Below are 18484 nucleotides of genomic sequence, written 5' to 3'. Positions count from 1 at the left end.
CATTTTCCATGACTCAGGATATTTGGTCATTTTCACCCGGTATAGGTGTATTCCGGTCATTTGGCATGACCCGGGGGTATTCTAGTCATTTTACATAATATGGCATATTTTTATCATTTTTATCTCATGAGGGTATTTTTAGTCATTTTAGTCATTTTTTATAAGCCATAGGTCATTTTTACTCGATATAGGGGTGTTTCGATAATTTTCCATGATCTTGAGGTATTGTAGTCATTTTACCCTATTTGAGGTTATTTTGATCATTTTTATGTCATAAGGGTATTTTAGTCATTTTGCACGATTGGGAGGTATTTTGTCATTTTTACCTGGTATAGGGGTATTTCTAGTCATTTTACCTAATATGGCGTATTTTTATCTCATGATGGTATTTTTAGTCATTTTTTATGAGCCATGAGTCATTTTTACTTGATCTAGGGGTATTTTAGTAATTTTCCATTATATTAGGGTATTATAGCCATTTTACCCTGTATAAGGTTATTTTGATCATTTTTATGTTATAATGGTATTTAGTCATTTTCCACGACTCGGGGGTATTTTGTCATTTTTACTTGGTATAGAGGTATTTCGGTCATTTTACCTAATACGATGTATTTTGATCAGTTTTTAATGTCATGTGGGTATTCAAGTCATTTACCAGATTTTAACCCCTCGCAGGTCAGATTTAGATTTATAAATAACCTCTCGCAGAAAAGATTTATAAATCCAAAAAATTACACTAGCATGAGAAATTTGTAAATCTTGTGGATTTCACTTAAATCTAAATCCAGATATCATAAAGGCTTGCCAAACGCCAAATTTGGATTTAAAAATCCAAATCCAAATCCAAATCCAAATCGTATCCAAACAGGCCCTCATTGTATAAGGGAAGCTATATGATGGATGCCTGTAATATTCTGTCCAACGTTTCTTTTATGATTTTTGTCCACTTTAGCTTTACACTGTCTATTTGGGAAGTGCAAATGGGTTCACACAGTGCATTACAACAGATTGTACATAGATTTGATCCAAGAAGGAAACAAAATAGGCTATTTGAGCTATACTTACCAAGCTACTAAGGACCCTCTTGCTCCACATTGGTTTTGCCCCCTCTCTTCTTCGGAGCAGAGGGAAGAGTTGTTTGACAAAGACTGCAAGGCCTCATCTGTAATGACACGTTTATTGTACAGGAAACAAGGGCCAATTCCAGTTTTCATCAAACGAACAACAGAAATTAGACATTACATAATTGCTCAGAATTTGAGAACGTGTATACTAACAAAATACAAATAAATGTAGCATACAGACTGAGGAAAAAGTTTATTTGTACTATGGAACTTGTACACTACAAGTACAAACAACAGAATGACCCAATACCAAAAAAAATCATAGGAGCTCTCTGGTAATCATCAATGTTTTTTCCTTTAGAAATGCCACATCGCCATTTGGCGTTGGTAGCAGGTGATGATCTCCTTCCTCGTCGTCGCTCTGTGCCATGGGTGATGATGCAAGCGATTCAGATCCATCATCTGTTCAATATAATTTCATAAAGACACCAACATTAAAAAAAAATGGAAACATGACTCTAAATAGAGCTTCACATAAATCTCTGTTTGATCAACAAAGGGCCATAACGGGCAAAAACAATTTGGATTGGCCAAGTTCCAAGTACCAAACCCAAACTAGAAACCTTCTAATTTTATGAAAAGAGCTGCCAAGTCAATCATCCAATCTGCAAGAATTCCATTGACATGTCCTTACCTGATTACAAAAAATCAAGACTGATTTTCAAGTCTTCTAACTTTCTAAAGATCGGTGCAGAATAATTTGCCCCATAAAAATCTTGATCAAATATTATCAGTGACTTATCAATAAGACAATATATATATATATATATATATATATATAGAGAGAGAGAGAGAGAGAGAGAGAGAGTATGCAGGTTATTCTAGAAACTCTATGACAGTTTTATTTACGATTTAGCACACGGTCATCGGGGAATTGAGAAATGAGAGCCAGGCTCTCTCAGAAGTCTGCTAAGGACCTTGATTTTACAGAAATTGTTGGAATATCTTTTTAACTCCTTCGAGGATGACTAAAACATATACAAAGTATAGATGCAAGTAATCTTGGCTGGAAAAGAAAAATAGAAATTAATTGAGCTAAATAGGTCGTAGAAAATAGTCGACATGATTCAGAAGTTTATATATGAGGAAAACAAAACTCACCAGAATAAGCCGGGTGGTCCGGTATATGCCTGATTGCCGTAGCCTGAATACTTTCGGGCAGCAGACAGTTGCAGAAAGAACCTGAAACTTCCATATGCCGAAATATATAAATAGTAAAAAAAACTTTTGCCAAAATATACAAATGGAAAAAAAAAATTGCAATGTTTTCTTAAAGAAAAACACAATAGCAAACAGCATCAACCAACCATCACATGTACAGAATCCGGGTCCTGGTGTCTTGTCATCCATAACAAGCACAGCTCGTTACCCCCCGGTCCCACCCTCATTGGAAAATCATAGCCCCTTGATCAAGGGTGATGAAAAGTACCCACCAGATTAACAGTCCCAAACACCAAAACATGTGTGCCATGTGTATAATGGCTGATGATTTTTGTTCACCGAGATGGTAAACCATCTTCCTAGTCAATCTCATATAAATAAGGATGCAGTGATCTTAGAGCCAGGGAGATATTTCAGCAATGGTTCTTACCTAATCTAGCAAGCCGATTAACCCAGCCGGGAATAGGTTTTCCAGTCAAACGCATGCAGACATCGTCCGTAAAATGGTTACAATTCTTGGCAATCAAATGATAGGTGTCGCCATGAAATCTTCCAGAAATGTGCTCCATGAACAGCCGGAATTCTGAACGAGACATGTCAATGCTGCCCAAGGATACAGAGCGTCTGTAGATAAAACCAGGGCAACTTTTCGGTTCCACTTCAAAGACCCCACTGGTTGCGTACTCATGGGCTCCAAAGCCATACTCCATGCCATGAACTGTTTATCATATCAGGTATAAGCATTCTATAAGATATGGAAACAACAGATTGAACGGTACCAATGCCAGGAAATATGTAGCAATAGTCCTCAAATAAAACAAAATAAACAATGTATCCAGTAGAAAAGTAAAGATCCAACGGTCGGATCACATCACTAATGGATGATCACATTTCATCTTAGCAAGAATGCATGTAAAACCCCTGTTGAGACTTCCAACAAAAAATAACAAAAAAATATCAACGGGTCTCCTCAAGAAATTAGGGACTTTCTAATATTTCAAGCTTGCAGCGCTTAACATGTGGGATTATGGTTCTACTAAAGAACAAATACATTTTTTTTCTACAAGTCTTAGTGGGACAAGATTCCAACAACATAAAAGCCTACCTTCTTGTCAAGAAAGCTAAGCATAATTACAGATCAAATGAACAGCACTAGACAGTTAATATATAAACAAATGTCATTCAAAAAAAGTTCACACATAAGAGAATAGAAACACTATGATGGCATCTGCCCACATAAAGAAGAAAGCATTGTGATGAAAACATGTGAAATAATACTCCTAAAATTGGACCCATACTTAGCCTCAATGACAGGTCTCCAAAAGCTACCTCTATCTTCTACAAATTTCCAGCCATTTCCTGAGAAAAACCTTAATCGTTATTTTCAATCTTTTAATTCCAAGACCTCCTCCTTGTTTGGCTTGCAAACCTCGACCAAATGGTATTTCCTACTTTTCTCTGTCATTCCAAAAGAAGTTCTGTTGAAGCTGCTCCAATTTCTTAATCACCAAAATAGGACAATAGAATAACATGTAATAAATGGGGAGATTCACTAAAACAACCTTAATGAGAGCTACAACCTAAAAGAACGCAAATGTTTCTCCCAAGGGATAATCTCTCCTTACTTAGGCCTCTCTTTATACATAGGCAGGCCATCTAGTTTTTGGCTCAACTATGAAGAGTGCGCTATAAACAATTGAAGCTGATTGTCTGTTCACTGAGAAGAATGTGTATTTTCAGAATGCAATTCACCATAGATGAGGATTAAGTGTTATGTTTTTTTGGTCAGTTTCTTCTAAACAACACCACTTTAATGTGTCATTTCACCAAGATACCTATGAGACTATGACTATAAATGCTTAATAATTTTGTATTTTATCTAACAACATTTCACTTATATTGTTAGCTGATTTGCTAACAAATACTATTTAATTTTTATGCACGGTCAAATAAGGAATCTTCTAGAAGGTGAGGTTTAAAAAGCGCTAATAGGTTTGCTCCAAATTAAGTCCATTGTTGCCAGAACTCTGGTGTGCAACGTGGAAAAGATCAATCAGTAAAATATGGGTCACGTCAACTTAAGCCTGGATGCTACCCATGATGATTGTTATTGAAAATTTAAATCAGATGCCAATGATTCAATCCATTGCCAAAATTGTTTCGTCAGAATAACATATGTAAGTATTCTTCGTTAGAATCATAAGAATCGCTATAAGTGCAACCAAAATGAACCTAGTTGTCTCATCTCATTTATTGAAAATTTAAATCAGATGCCAATGATTCAATCCATTGCCAAAATTGTTTTGTCAGAACAACACATGTAAGTAAGCTTGTTAGAATCATAAGAATCACTATAAGAAGCGCAACCAAAATGAACCTAGTTGTCTCATCTCATTCCTTGTCTTTTATGGTTGCTACTCGTTGTCCCTTTTCTCTTTCTTACTATAGAGGATGTTGTCAGCCTTTATGATAGGGACCATCAATCAAGAAAGGCAAGAAAGAGATGCATGGGCCATAGTGATCCAACAAGTGGTTAAGCAGGGCCCACAAGACCAAGAACAAGAGTTGATAGGAAAGAGAAGGAACTTTGAACAGTTGCTCATGGGCAATTTTAAGGTTTCAGTGAGCAGGGGTTGGGCCTGCAGCTCAATGGTTGAGGCTTTGATTCTCGACCTTGAGGTCCCAAGTTTGATCCCAGCTTACCTACCCAAAAAAAAAAGGTTTAAGTGAGTTTTCTCGACACATGGGGCCCACAGGGGAGAGTTATTTGTTTTGATTCAAAGAGTCCGAGTACGAGCTTATTCATGTCTCCAAGTAGTTTTTCACTTTTTCTTCTTCTTTAGTTTGTCCTTCCAATCGTAGGTTAGACTTTTCTACTTAGTTCTTCTATTTTTCTATATAGATCTTCCAATAGATTGTCTGTTTACAATTTTCTGGTCACTAAGACTGTTATCAATTATTTCCAACCCCCACGAACAGAATTTTTGCTCTAAATCTACGTTCTCTATCTTTCTTTCAAAACCCCATGTTCTTCATTCTTTTCATCTTGAAAGTATAGTGTGCACAATCAGAATATCTAAAAAAATTATTTCAATATTTGTAATTTCAGCACAACCCTACCATTTCTTGATTTACTTTACCCTTCCCATAGCAAGTCCTGCATCACCTGATTCACTATAGTTTCCTAATTCTCTTGCCAAATATCAATACTCAGAATGCATACACACCGTAGATTTAGGAAAAATTAGTTTATTCCTTCTCTTCCTTTGTTTCAGTTATAAACACACCAGTCTGACCACTATCTTGATCCCTGGGCTCTTGCCCTTTCTGTTTTTTTTTTTTTTTTGTCTAAATACATATGGAAGTAAACTTATGTAAACTACTATATACGTAACAATGTATTTCCAGATCATCACATAACCATACATATGTGTCAGGTAGTCAGATTTTTCCGGCCATCCTATCTGAGACATCATATCCATCTCTGCATTGTGTCCACGCATAAGTTACATCATGGTCGAATAACTAAATAAAACAATCTGACTATCTGAAACTTAATTTTGTTAGAAACCTAGTTATCTCAGTAACAGATAAAACAAAACATGCTTGTTAGATGAAAAGGCACATTCCACTCTAAAATATAAGTCCCAAATACCGTTCATTCAATGCTATCAAATGCAAGCCATGTTTATTCGAATCACAACCTATAAATGGTTAAGCACACACGATCCATAACTACAAAAATCAGCTTCTCATTTCCACAGAAAATTATCCCCAAAAAAAACATCAAAGAATAACGCAGAGAATCCAATTAAAATAAAAAACGTACCTTCTATTCCAGAGTGGAAAATTCCCAGTCCAAACCAATAAAGGTAGTTGTTTATAGGCGTAAGATCATAAACGTTAAGGTATAACTGAGCACGGTTGCCTCCACCATTACTCTGCTCTCTTGTCCCCGCCAAGCCTGTCAGAAGCGAGCGCATGATTTTCTCCCTTCTCAATTCCCCCAAAAGCCCTACAATTCCAACTTCAACATCACTTAATAACGAACCAGAAACCCTAGAAAATCATTTTTGACGAATCAGAAACGGACATTGAGTTCAAATTCAACGACGACCAAAAACCTTAGAAAAACATTTTTGAGGAATCAGACACGGACACTGAGTTCAAATTCAACGCCAAAATCCACAGCAGACGGAAAAGAACAAAACCCTAAAATTCCAACTTCAACATCTCTTAATAACGAGCCAAAAACCCTAGAAAATCATTTTTGAGGAATCAAAAACGTACATTGAGTTCGAATTCAACGCTAAAATCCACAGCAGATAAAAAAAAACCCTAAAATTCCAACTACAACATCTCTTAATAACGAACCAGAAACCCTAGAAAATCATTTTTGAGGAATCAGAAACGGACATTGAGTTCGAATTCAACGCCAAAATCCACATCAGACGGAAAAGAAAAAGAAAAACCCTAAAATTTCAACTTCAACATCTCTTAATAACTAACCAAAAACCCTAGAAAATCACTTAAACGAATCAGCAACGGATTTTAAGTAGGAATTCAACACCAAAATCCACAACAGAGGGAAAAGAAAAACATCTCACACAAGAAACCCTAGAAATCGAACCTAAAAATATACTGGTAAAAAAATCAAAACATTTAACAGAGTGGATTGAATTAAAAAAAAAAAAGAGATCTTACAGTGTTTTCAATTTTGGATTCGAATCTCTTTTTTTATTTTTTATTTTTTTTGGTGTCGCCCTCAAATCGGATAAAAGAGACCGATGTTCGCAGGTGGTGTTATTCTGGTAAGAGTGGAAAAACGACGGTCTTTTAAATAGCGATTCGAATCCTGATTAATTAATGAATTTAGCGTCGAACTCGCCCTTGATTCTACATATAATCACGGAATTGCCCTTGGAAGGCCATTTTGTCTCTCATGTGGCCTTTAGGAGAAGGTAAAGTTACGAACTTGCCCAGAGCGGAAAACGACCATTAGACCTGATTTGACGTGAACAGTGGGCAAGTTTAATGCTTTTTTGTCGTCGAATCACATAATAAGGGGGCGCATGCGTAATGCAGGGGGAGTGAAAATATCATCGCCCATATGAGATGGTGAAAACTACAACGTCATGTGTGAGGAGAGGTTGAGAAGGGGCAAAAAACAGGGAAAAGAAAAACTATACACAGAATAGAGTTTTTGTGTGCCCTATTTTTCAGCCACTATGCAACATCTTCTAGCGCCCTTCCAATTTTCTCCCCCTCCCACCCTCGCTACTCTTCTCTGGACACTAGGTAAACTAATAGTTCTTGGGGAAAAAATTCCTGGTTGTAAAACATAGCCTTGGTGTAACATAAATAGCTCAAAAGGTTAAAATAATAGGGAGTTAACAGATATAGGGGTAAATGACATTGAAAATGCATTTTATTTATGAAATGACGCGTGACTTGTATCTTTTTCACTTGTGACATTCGGATGGCGCCGTATAGTCCGAAATACTCTTTTGCTGTAAAGTATAGAAATGCCCTCTTATTCTTTCTTCAGTGTTTTCTGTTTTTTTCATTTCCACCACTGTCGTCGTTGCAACCATGGTTTTAAATTTCGACCGACACCGAAATCGATGAAAACCGAAACGGTCATTTATTTCGACCGAAATTTGGGAATTTCGGTCAAAATTTTGGTTTTTCAGAAATTTGACCCAAAAAATCTTTTTTTAATATTAATTTAATATTTCACCGAGATTTCGGCTGAAATTTAATATTGAATAAAATAATAGTTTCTGGTTTTGTACCAGATTTCGACCGAAATTTCAAATTTTCAAGGTTCGAAACTGAAATTTTAAACCTTGGTTACAACTAAGAAGAGGAAGAAGAAGGAAAAAGAAGAATGACGCCATAAAAAATGGAAAAGAGGAAGAAGGAAAAAAGAAGAATCAATGCTGAAAAAATAGAAGATGCCAGAAAAAAAATGAAAATTAAAGAAGAGGAAGATGGAGAACGAAAAAAGAAGAATCAATGTCAAAAAAATAAAAGAAGCCGGAAAAAATGAAAAATGTCAGGAAAAAGTGCGGCCATGTCCATTTGGAATGAACATGCAAACAAATTGGCATGACCCCACATTTTTACCCAGCTGACCCCATATTTTACTGAGGTGACACCACTTTTGACCAAGTTGACCCCATTTTTTTACCAGGTGGAATGTGAGGAATGAGGAAGAAAAAGAGCTAAAACTACCTGGAAGTGTATTTATGTCTTTCTCGTACAGCATAATTCTAACGTGAAATTAAAATTCATTGCCAGCCTACTATCATATTAGAAATAAACTGTTGGTATTTTAATACAAAAGTGGCTCTTGTTGGTATTTTACAAAGTTGTTTTGTTTACAAAAGGAAGCTACTTTGGTTTTAGAAAATGAGTTTGCTCACTTCTTTCATAAAAGCGAATAGTCCCATATTGGAAAGTAAAAAAAGCTTCATGTGTTTATATAACTTTTAACTTCTTTAGCTTTGTGAATGAGAAGAGGAGAAAGGGGTCTACGCGCATGAGCCACCAAGTGGACCAGATGGGCTTTTGGCTATACCACACACGCGCGCCGCCTGGCCCGACGGGACCGCGCGTGTGAATCAAGGTTTTTTCCTTCCCCTGAATTTTATTTTATTCCGTCAAAACATTACCTTTACCTTCGTCATTCTTCAAAAAGAAAGTCGACGTTATTAGGTAAGCCGGTGTGCCTGGGTAAGCCGGCTTATTGGAACATCGAATAACTGGGTAAATAACGCCGCCGTTATTTTACGAATAACTGTATCGTTCCTGAACGTTGTGGCTGTTGGGATGCGACCTTTGGCATCTGTAACGTCTATTGAACAGTTATTTTCTCAAAATGCATCTTTACTACAATAAATGGTGTGTTGAACAGACATATTTTGGTTTATTAAAGAGGAAGTTCTTTGTATTTTCTACAACAACATAACAAAACGAAAAATTATTTTCAGAATTTTACTGTTTTCATTATCTTATTGTAAACAGAGATTTATTTCTCCTTTTATTTTATATATTTTGTTGGGCAATTAGAGTGTTTGGGTGGTTTGAATCTCTTTGATCGTGCAATTCTTGGAGATCGACGGTACGTCGGGCTATTGTATCCTAGGGGTGATTGCGGCCAGTAATCTGCTGCATTAGAATTAGTTTCCGCAGAGACGCAAATTCACCTTAAAGATAGTGGCATAGTCCGTGCCTCATCTCACCGCATCGAAAAGGGTTTCACTAACATTATTTGTTTGTTTTTTTGTTCCTCAACAGAAATCTGGTAAGCCGTATTATTCCCTAAATCCTCAACATAAACGACATTGTCTAGGTCATTTTTCCATAATATACGAAACACGCCCATTAGGACTTAGTGGGTCTTACATTTGATTGATCCAAATCATCCATATTGTTAAGCCTTGCTTTGGATCTCCTATGAGGCTATAACTAGACCTGGCAAAAGCGAACCGTGCATGCGGGTCGACCCGACCCACCAGCAAATTTGCGGGCACGGGTCTAAGTTTTAGTGACCCGTCAAAACTAACCCGCGGGTGACCCAACCCGCAAAAACACGGGTCGGGTCGGGTCAACCCGCGGGCACCCGCATTTTTACCGTATTTTTTAATTGTTTTTGGGAGAATGTTATCAGCACTACTATTTTTTGATGAGGGCACTCCTCACTTTATAAAAAGTATTGTATGGCCCGCACCATAGGATTATCCAAACCGTCCATTAGATGGGTCATAGCCTAAATAGGTTATACCCCAAAATTATTTCCATTGGTTGATTCTAACCATCCGATCTATAGAGGGTTAGGATCAACCTTCTAACATTCAGATTGGAGGGTTAGGATCATCCTATGGAAATGATTTTTGGAGCATAACCTATTTAGGCTATGGCCCATCTAATGGACGGTTTGGATCATCCTATGGTGTGGGCCATACCATACTTTTAATAAAGTGAGAGTGCGATCGTAAGAAAACAGTAGTGTTGATAACATTTTCTTCTTTTTTTTTATAGGAATTTGCTAGCAAACTTCTCCTATGCCACTTCTTGGCATGTGGCCATCCTTGGTGCAAAGATGCGCACATGGGCGAATGTTGCTAGCAAAAAAAAAAAAAGTAATCATTACACAAAAAAAATAAAATAGCTTAAGTTATAAAGTTTTAAATGAAAAATTACCTAGAAATAGTTATAAAGTTTTAAAATTACAAAAAAAATACCAACAAAAGAGGTAGAAAGTTATGACAATTAAGGAAAAAACTGATGCGGTCAAATCAGGAGAATTACAATCCCCATATTTGCGGGTGACCCGCGTGGCAATTCTGACCCGCAAAAATGCAGGTCATCTCCTGACCCGACCCACCCGTGGACCCGCACCCGCATCACCCGCGGGTTGACCCGGCCCGACCCACCCGTTTGCCAGGTCTAGCTATGACCCAAAAAAACACATCAAATAAACATTAAAAAATGTGTAGCTTTTGTCATTGAATGGGAACCATTGGCTGTATACGGGTTTTGACTGTTTGTATTTATAAAAAAATAGATGCTTGGATCAACTTATTGACATGGTTTTTGGATCCTAGAATATTCAAAGCAATGCCTTATCAAATTAATCAAAGATGACACTCACTGTACCATAGCTGTTGCACCTCACTGTATTACAATTAGGCCGTGCCTCCATTGAATATACACACACCGTACCTTTCCATATGCCTCGGACAAATTACGCATTGCCATATGCTGCCATTACACCTAAATAGAACTCTTTGACTCAGTTCTATGTGGGTTGGCCTCTTATATCTAAGTTCTTTAAAATTTTGAAACACAATTGGTAGCGACACCCATTTTTTTTATTACTTTATCTGATTTGATCCAGTTTTAATCAATTACATATAAGACAAAAGCAAAAGGGTGTAATGCCTAATTTCAAGGTCCTTTTTTATTGTAAAAAGAACGTATGGCTGGCAACACTCCACGTCGTTGCTTTCGGCGGGGGGTAAAACGAATTAGAAAGAAGGGTATTGTTGTGGAATTGGAGACGTTCACAAAGCGGGTTTTTACTTTCAGAGTAGTGGCATTTTCGTAGTTTTGAAACGAAACAGGTCGTGTTTGTAAACACCCTTTCGAATACGCAAGCTAGCCGACATATGGCTAGTAGTCCGTAGTTCCGGAAAGTGAGATTGGAACAGCAGATCTGTTCTGTAAGAAAATAAAATAATGTTTTATATAATTATTTATTTATTAAAAAATATTAAATATTAAATATTAATTCTGAAAAAATGATGAGGTGGTGGAATGATCTCCGTGAATTATGGATGCTGGCATTTAATCATTTAATTCGTGCCTTCAAATAAAATAATGAGAGTGTTGGTGAGGAAATGATGTCTGCACTCCCATGCTTGATAATGGCACTACGGCTCTATTATGCGCTTTTCTGATTGGCACATATATCTGATGATCCAAACCATTCATCCATTGGGAATGCTGTGGATGATCCACATGGCAATATCTCTGCCATTAGACTTTCCTAGTTCCCTAAATCACTTTTGCAGGATAGAACAGCCACCTCACATGAAATAAATGAATATGATAAAATCTGCTAAAAATTGAGCCTTTGTGGCTGTTCTCTTCTGAAAAAGTGAGACGCAAAATGGCTTTCCGTTGTATAAAAGTTAGCCATAATGATGTGATAGATCATTAACCAAAAGGCATCATGGGAAGTGAATAAGTAGGCCTTAACCTTTTTAAGTCCGATCAAGCTTTAATTCAAACTTCTTTTGAGAGAAAGGCTTTCAGCTCTGCCTTTTCAGTTCCACTCTTCTTAAATTCAAACCCCCCACTTGAGATTGAATTTTGAACTCTCTTCTAATAGAAAGAGATAATAGTGCTGGAGATTACTTCTTAACTTCAAGATTTAAATGAATGAGTGTACTACATCAATAGCATAATAGCATATAGCATACAATCATTAAAATGTGAGGTATGAAAAGGAAAAAAATTGTGTTGGGCTCAGTCATGGCATGATATATGACTACCAGTCATTTAAGGCCATCTCCGAACAAGGATTCTTGTGTGAGCCGGAAATTGAGCGGTATGGGTGTTAACATGATGCGGTTGGGCTCCATCATGGGCCATCCAATTCATCTAAGATAGAGCAAGAATCCCCTTAATTTGAAGTATAAATGATTAAGTAACACCAACTCGATAAGCTTAAGCTTTTGGAATAATTGGTTGTTTCGCATGGTATCTGAGCTATTGCCTCAAAGTCCTAGTTTCAAAACCCAACAACTCCTTGATATTAAAAATTCCCATGTTCAGCCAACCCGAAAAAAGAGAGGTCACATCACACGTGAGGCGAAGTGTGAAGTATAAATGATTAAATAACACCACCTCTATCAGCTTGAGCTTTTGGAGTAATTGGTTGTTTCACACCTTAAATTTTAGATAGTAAACCAAATTCATCATCCGACTTACCCAGCATTGCCTCTTAAATGTTTTTTTTTTCCGACCTTATCATTTTATTTATAAAATCAAATCTTGCAATACAATTTACTTTTAATAATTTTTGATGATTACATAGCTCACTTCCCACCAAATCTTTCTATTTTACGTATTTTGTTGGGCAATCGGAGTGTTCGTGTGGTTCGAATCTCTTGGATCGTGGAGTTCTTAGAGATCGATGGTGCGTCGGGCTGGGGTCGGGCTGGGGTGATTGTGGCCAGTAATCTGCTGCCTCGGAATAAGTTTTCGCAGAGACGCAAATTCACCTTAAAGAGAGCGACGTAGTCCGTGCCTCATCTCGTCTCATCAAAAAAGGTTTACCTAACTCATTTATCTTTTGTTTTTAACCGAAATAAGGTACGCCATATTTTGATTTTGGAGAAAAATCATCAACACTAAGTACAAAAGAGAAATTTATTTTTTAACATGGACACAACTAGAAAGGGGTGTCCATTTATCTTTTCACCTAAAACCAAAGTATAAACTGGGTGTGCAGTCCAAATCACATGTGTTTAATGTATGAGAGCTGCAGCATAATATGTTGCAAATTAGTTTAGAACTGGATCATTCTCAGTTCTTTCAACTGTATCAACTGTAAGGCTCTGTTTCTTTCGATGTATTACGCCCATTTTTTAGTGGATAATGAGAATAGGCGTAAAATTTGTTTTACGCCCATTTTATGTGGAAAGAAAGAGCCTGATTAACGACAAAAACCTTTGTATATGGGAAAAACAATTTCTTCATTTGCCTCTATCTGTTAAATTAACATTGCCTAAATCGCTCCCTTGAATCTCGGGCATTCAAATCAAAGAAAAGCTTTGTTTATTACAAAGTGGGTTAGCAATATCTTGTTGGGTATATAATATAACCCATGTATGTTCTAATATAAGCCCAATAAGATAATGGACCGGTGTAGTGGGCCTATTTGGGCTAGAGCCCACTAACTTATTAAAACCCTAGTATATCTAATATATATATAGGGGCTGGAGGCAACAAACTTGGTATTCCAAACTAGATACCTTGGGTGTAATGCTTCAAGCAACCTCTTGCTTGACCTAATTACTCTAACAATCTTGAAGCACTAGGAATCCTAATTTTCTATTCGATTGTTTATGAGCTCTCTTTCTCTTGGTTGTTCTTCTTCACTTTGGGGTTTCTCTATCTCACAATAATCAACCTCTGTCTTTCTACTGTGATTCACGTTTAGAAGGGAGGGGAGACTACTAGTGTCTGAAACAGAGAAGCCATATACCCACAAAGCAACAAAAGAATACCTCTGAAATTCCTTTTGTGCGTGGGTTTCTTCTCAAGCTCAATCGTCATTTTGAAGTGGGTTTATTTTCACACAGCAATTGAATTTGGTGTAATCCCACTGTCAAAACACTACTTTGATTTTGGGCTGAATTTCCGTTATAAGCACCAATCTACCACCTTTGGAAACCAACCGACGCTTCCAGGTGGCCAAACGACGCTCAATCCTTTGAATAATAGGAGCCCATAGGTTTTGTTTGGGTCGACCCATACCAAGAGGAAGACCTAGATAGGTTGCTGGAAAGACATCTAAACCACACCCCATAATTCCAGCAAAAGAGGATGCATCGCTCTCGGAAATGTTGATCGCGTACAACCGAGATTTTGCAAAATTAGATCTTTGACCCGAGACCATCTCATAACAACGAAGCATAGCTTTAAGATTAAGAATCTCGGATATGACCGAAGAACAGAACAGAAGAGTGTCATCCGCAAATTGAAGAAGCGATACTTCCACCTTACTATCACCAATAAGGAACCCTTGATATAACCCCAACTCACTTCCTTTTTTTAGCAGTCTGCACAGTGATTCGGCCATAATCAGGAAAAGAAAAGGAGAGAGGGGGTCTCCCTGCCGCAAGCCTCTAGATGATTTGAAGAATCCTTTTGCAGATCCATTGATGAGGACGGAGAACCAGGTGGACGATAAGCAGTTCCGGATCCAACCTCTCCACCGACCACCAAAGCCCATTCGACCCAGCAGATAATCTAAAGCTGCCAATCCACTCGGTCATATGCCTTCTCCATATCAAGCTTGCATAGTATGCCGCCTTCCCCCTTCCTTCGATAATAATCAATGGCTTCATTGGCTGTTAAAGAACAATCAAGAATTTGTCGGTTGCTGATAAAGGCACTTTGACAGACCGAAATAATTGATGGTAGAACCACTTTGATACGATCCGCCAGAACCTTTGCGAGGACTTTGTAAAGGTTGCCCACCAAGCTGATCGGACGAAAATCCGAGACTTTTGATGCTCCTTCAATTTTTGGAATGAGGGCTAGAAAAGTTGCACCTGTCCCTTTGTCAAGGACTGCTCCCTCAAAAAATTCAAGGAAGAATCGAAGAAGGTCCGATTTTACTGTTTCCCAGCAAGTTTGGAAAAAAGCCAAACAGAAACCATCGGGTCCAGGGGCTTTATCTTTCGCTAAAGAAAACAGTGCTGTTCGGATTTCCTCCTCAGTGAAAGGGATTTCCAAACTGGCTGAAGCCTCCAGACTTAAGCTTGCAAAACAAATGTCTTGAGGGATTGGGCGTAACATTCCATCATCTGAGTAGAGGGATCTGTAGAAATCAATAATTTCTTCAATAATCCTCTCTCTGTCCGATGCAATCTTTCCCTCCACTTCTAAGGATTCAATTCGGTTCCTTCTTCTGCGAGCACTGGCCATGGCATGGAAGAAAGCTGTGTTTTTATCTCCCTCCAACAACCACTTTACTCGAGATCTTCGGCGCCAAGAAATTTCTTCAAGCATCAACAACTCTTTATGCTCTTGAATTAATCTTCCTTGTTGCTCATAATCCTCCACCGAGGCCAAACCATTCTCTGCCAATGTATTTATCGCCATCAATCTGTCCTCAAGAATCTGCTTCTTGCCTTGGTCAACTTCTTTCTGCTCCTTATCCCACTCTTTCAATTTCCCTTTAATGAACCGTAATTTTTTGCCAATAACTACGTCCCCTGGACCTTCGAATACGCGATCAAACCACCATCAGACTAATTGAGCCTCCAGGAGGGGGTTCTCCAGCCATGCTAACTCAAATCTGAAGGGGGGCGGCCCCAGGACTCCATTTTAGGAGACAAAAGAATTGGGCAATGGTCGGAAACTGAATGTGGTAAAGCCTGTTGATAGACTTCAGAAAGAATTGCCAACCAGTCGCCCGATAGAAGAAATCTGTCAAGCCGGCTCCGATTCGAACCTCTGGCCCAAGTGAAAGATGATCCACCCAAAGGTAAATCTGTCAGCTCGTTGATTGCGATGAAATCAGCGAAAGATCTCATGCCCGCAGTGACCCGCTGGCCCCCGAGGCGGTCCCTTGAGCCTAGAACTTCATTGAAATCCCCCCCAATACACCAAGGAGCGGGGCATAGGCTTCGCATCTGATTTAATTCTTCCCAAAAAAGGCACTTCTCAGAGGATGACAAAAGACCATAGACGCCTGAGAAGAACCAAACTGAGTTATCATTACATTTTCGGAAAGCAACGGAGACAGAGAAAACTCCACGCCAAACATCCGTACTGGCCCACAAGACTGAATCCCAAGCCACCAAAATTCCCCCTGAAGGTCCTTTGGATGCTAAGAAAGCGAAATTCCAGTCATTATTGAACCCCATGCTTCTCATATCTATGCTACTGATTTGCCCCATCTTTGTTTCCTGAAGACAAACAACCTCAGGGCGCCGATGTTTAACTAATGCTTTGATTTGAATTCTTTTCTCCCGAGAGCCCAAGCCGTTTATATTCCAGGATAGAATCTTCATTACCAACTGTATTCAGATGAATTCCTCCCCGCCCTTGTACCAAAGTTTCTTCCTTTTTTTTTTAATTTGAGGCCTTTGCTATGCGATCCAGAATCATAATTGATATCTGATTGAAGTCTCACCAGTTCGCGCTCCGTTCGTTTCGAGTTTGCTTCGGATATTGAAACTGAAGATGACACTCCAGCAACCTCTCGAAGTTCTGCCGCTAGTATAGAAGACCTATATTCCGCATCAGGGCCCGAAAATACTAGGCCCAGATGAGAACTAAGGTGCCTGGTATGATCCACCATCAATTCAAGCACCGCCTTGGGAGAAACCGGGCCAGAGTCATTCCTTGAAGGGACAGGAAAGAATTCTGAAGCACAAGGCAGGAACGAAAGATCCGCCTTGCTACACCATCTCATTGAAGAGAGATGGGAGGGACTTCCAAGCGATACCCTGACGAGCGAGCGAAAGGACCACTCCCTAACTTCACCAGAGAATAAATTCTTCATACCTCCCAAGCCACTAGAATCAATGAGCACCTTCCTTTGCCCCACCCAACACTGAATGAAGATACTGTCATCACGAGATATAAGGGGGCACCTACTCTTGTGTCGATGTAGACTATACCCCCTCATCCGGTTTTCCCCGAGTTCCTCCTCAGTCTCAGCAGAGGATAGAGCGACGCCCACTGAACTTAAGTCGTGATTGAGGCTCTGATTTGTAGGGCTCATTAAATAAGGAGAAGAAGCAACAGCTGGACGGAGATTGTGAGAAAAAAGCTCTAGAATAAGATCTATCGCTGAGAAAGGAGGAGAATGATGAGCAGTCCCAACGGCTCTGTCCACCAGACGCAGGTATTCATCCCCAACATAGGATGGATAAGACCCAAAGGCCTCTACCGCCACCTGATTCCCAGAGTCCACCAGTAGAGAAGCCCAATGGTCCTCTGGATCAACTTTGCTTTCAGAAAGATCCGATGGACCCGAGATTGGCTCGTGGACAACATCCACTCGAGAAGAGTTGCTGTGATAAGAAAGAGATAAGGCTGAGATTATGTCTTCAAAGCTGTTGACCTTAGAGTAAGGGCAAGCTGATGCTGAGTAGTCCTGAATAGGGCTATCTATACTGTGCCATCTGTATGCTTGTGTGGGACCCACTTTTTGAAATTCAAAATTTTCACCAGGTGAGTTGCTGCTAACCTGCGCCTCTTTCTGCTCATAATAGTCTGAAGGGACCTCCGCCTCCACCAACCTGACGAGCCCGGCATTTATCTCCGGCACAGACAACAATGCTGAGACTTCATTGATGGCAGTGAAGGCTACCTGAGTTGCATTTATGGGATATTTACTAACTTCAGCTACACATACCCCTTCAATAGCAGTATTTAAAGAAAGACCCCTCTCTTCTTCCAAAACCATTTGCACAGCCGGTGAAGAAGAAGGGATTTTTGCAGAGTTCTGGTCGTCGTCAACTTTTTCCCGGGAGGCTAGAATCCAACGAATTGTGCCATCGATAGAGCTTTGGATAGATAGTTCACTTCGGGGGCGACCTTCGGACATGATCAGCATCCTACCCGCTTCGTACCCGAAACCCGCATAACACGACAAATCAACCTCCACCACCTGGCCGATTTTCCACCCTATACGCCGAAAATTATCGGCGCACCATGCTTCAGGCGGAACCCCTTCTATTGTCCACCAGAAAGGCTTCCCCTCCTTAGGAAATCTTGTATCCCACTTCTGTAGATCTTCCAGAGGAGAATGGGGTGGAGAGCACCAGTCTCTGATTAATTGAGATCGATTAGCGCCCGCTGAGATGGAAATTTGGGTTTCTAAAGGAGCAATTTTATACACCACAGCTTCAGTCCCTTGACTACTATTGCGAGAGAGCCAG

General features: G+C 39.1%; 2 protein-coding genes across 3 annotated transcripts; both read right to left on the bottom strand.

The window, feature by feature from the left end:
- Positions 1 to 1161: 1161 nt before the first annotated feature.
- On the bottom strand, positions 1162 to 7135 carry LOC143884967 (deSI-like protein At4g17486). Of its 2 annotated transcripts, none has more exons than XM_077388864.1 (5): positions 6990 to 7135; positions 6115 to 6300; positions 2716 to 3003; positions 2226 to 2312; positions 1162 to 1526 (listed from the first exon to the last, which is right to left on the bottom strand). In XM_077388864.1, the coding sequence occupies exons 2-5, from the start codon at positions 6266 to 6268 to the stop codon at positions 1384 to 1386; spliced, it is 672 nt and encodes a 223-aa protein (XP_077244979.1). In that variant the 5' UTR covers positions 6269 to 6300; positions 6990 to 7135; the 3' UTR covers positions 1162 to 1383. The 2 variants fall into 2 exon arrangements, with proteins under 2 accessions (XP_077244979.1, XP_077244980.1); XM_077388865.1 differs by having other exon boundaries at positions 2226 to 2306.
- Positions 7136 to 15877: 8742 nt separating this feature from the next.
- On the bottom strand, positions 15878 to 16492 carry LOC143882839 (uncharacterized). Its single transcript, XM_077386241.1, has one exon. The coding sequence runs from the start codon at positions 16490 to 16492 to the stop codon at positions 15878 to 15880; it is 615 nt and encodes a 204-aa protein (XP_077242356.1).
- Positions 16493 to 18484: the final 1992 nt, after the last annotated feature.

The sequence above is a fragment of the Tasmannia lanceolata genome, unplaced genomic scaffold (genome assembly GCF_043159265.1).
Source record: "Tasmannia lanceolata isolate RefF3 unplaced genomic scaffold, GAP_Taslan_0.1 ptg000008l, whole genome shotgun sequence".
NCBI classification, from domain to species: Eukaryota; Viridiplantae; Streptophyta; class Magnoliopsida; order Canellales; family Winteraceae; genus Tasmannia; species Tasmannia lanceolata.
This window is presented reverse-complemented; position numbering and strand designations above follow the sequence as displayed.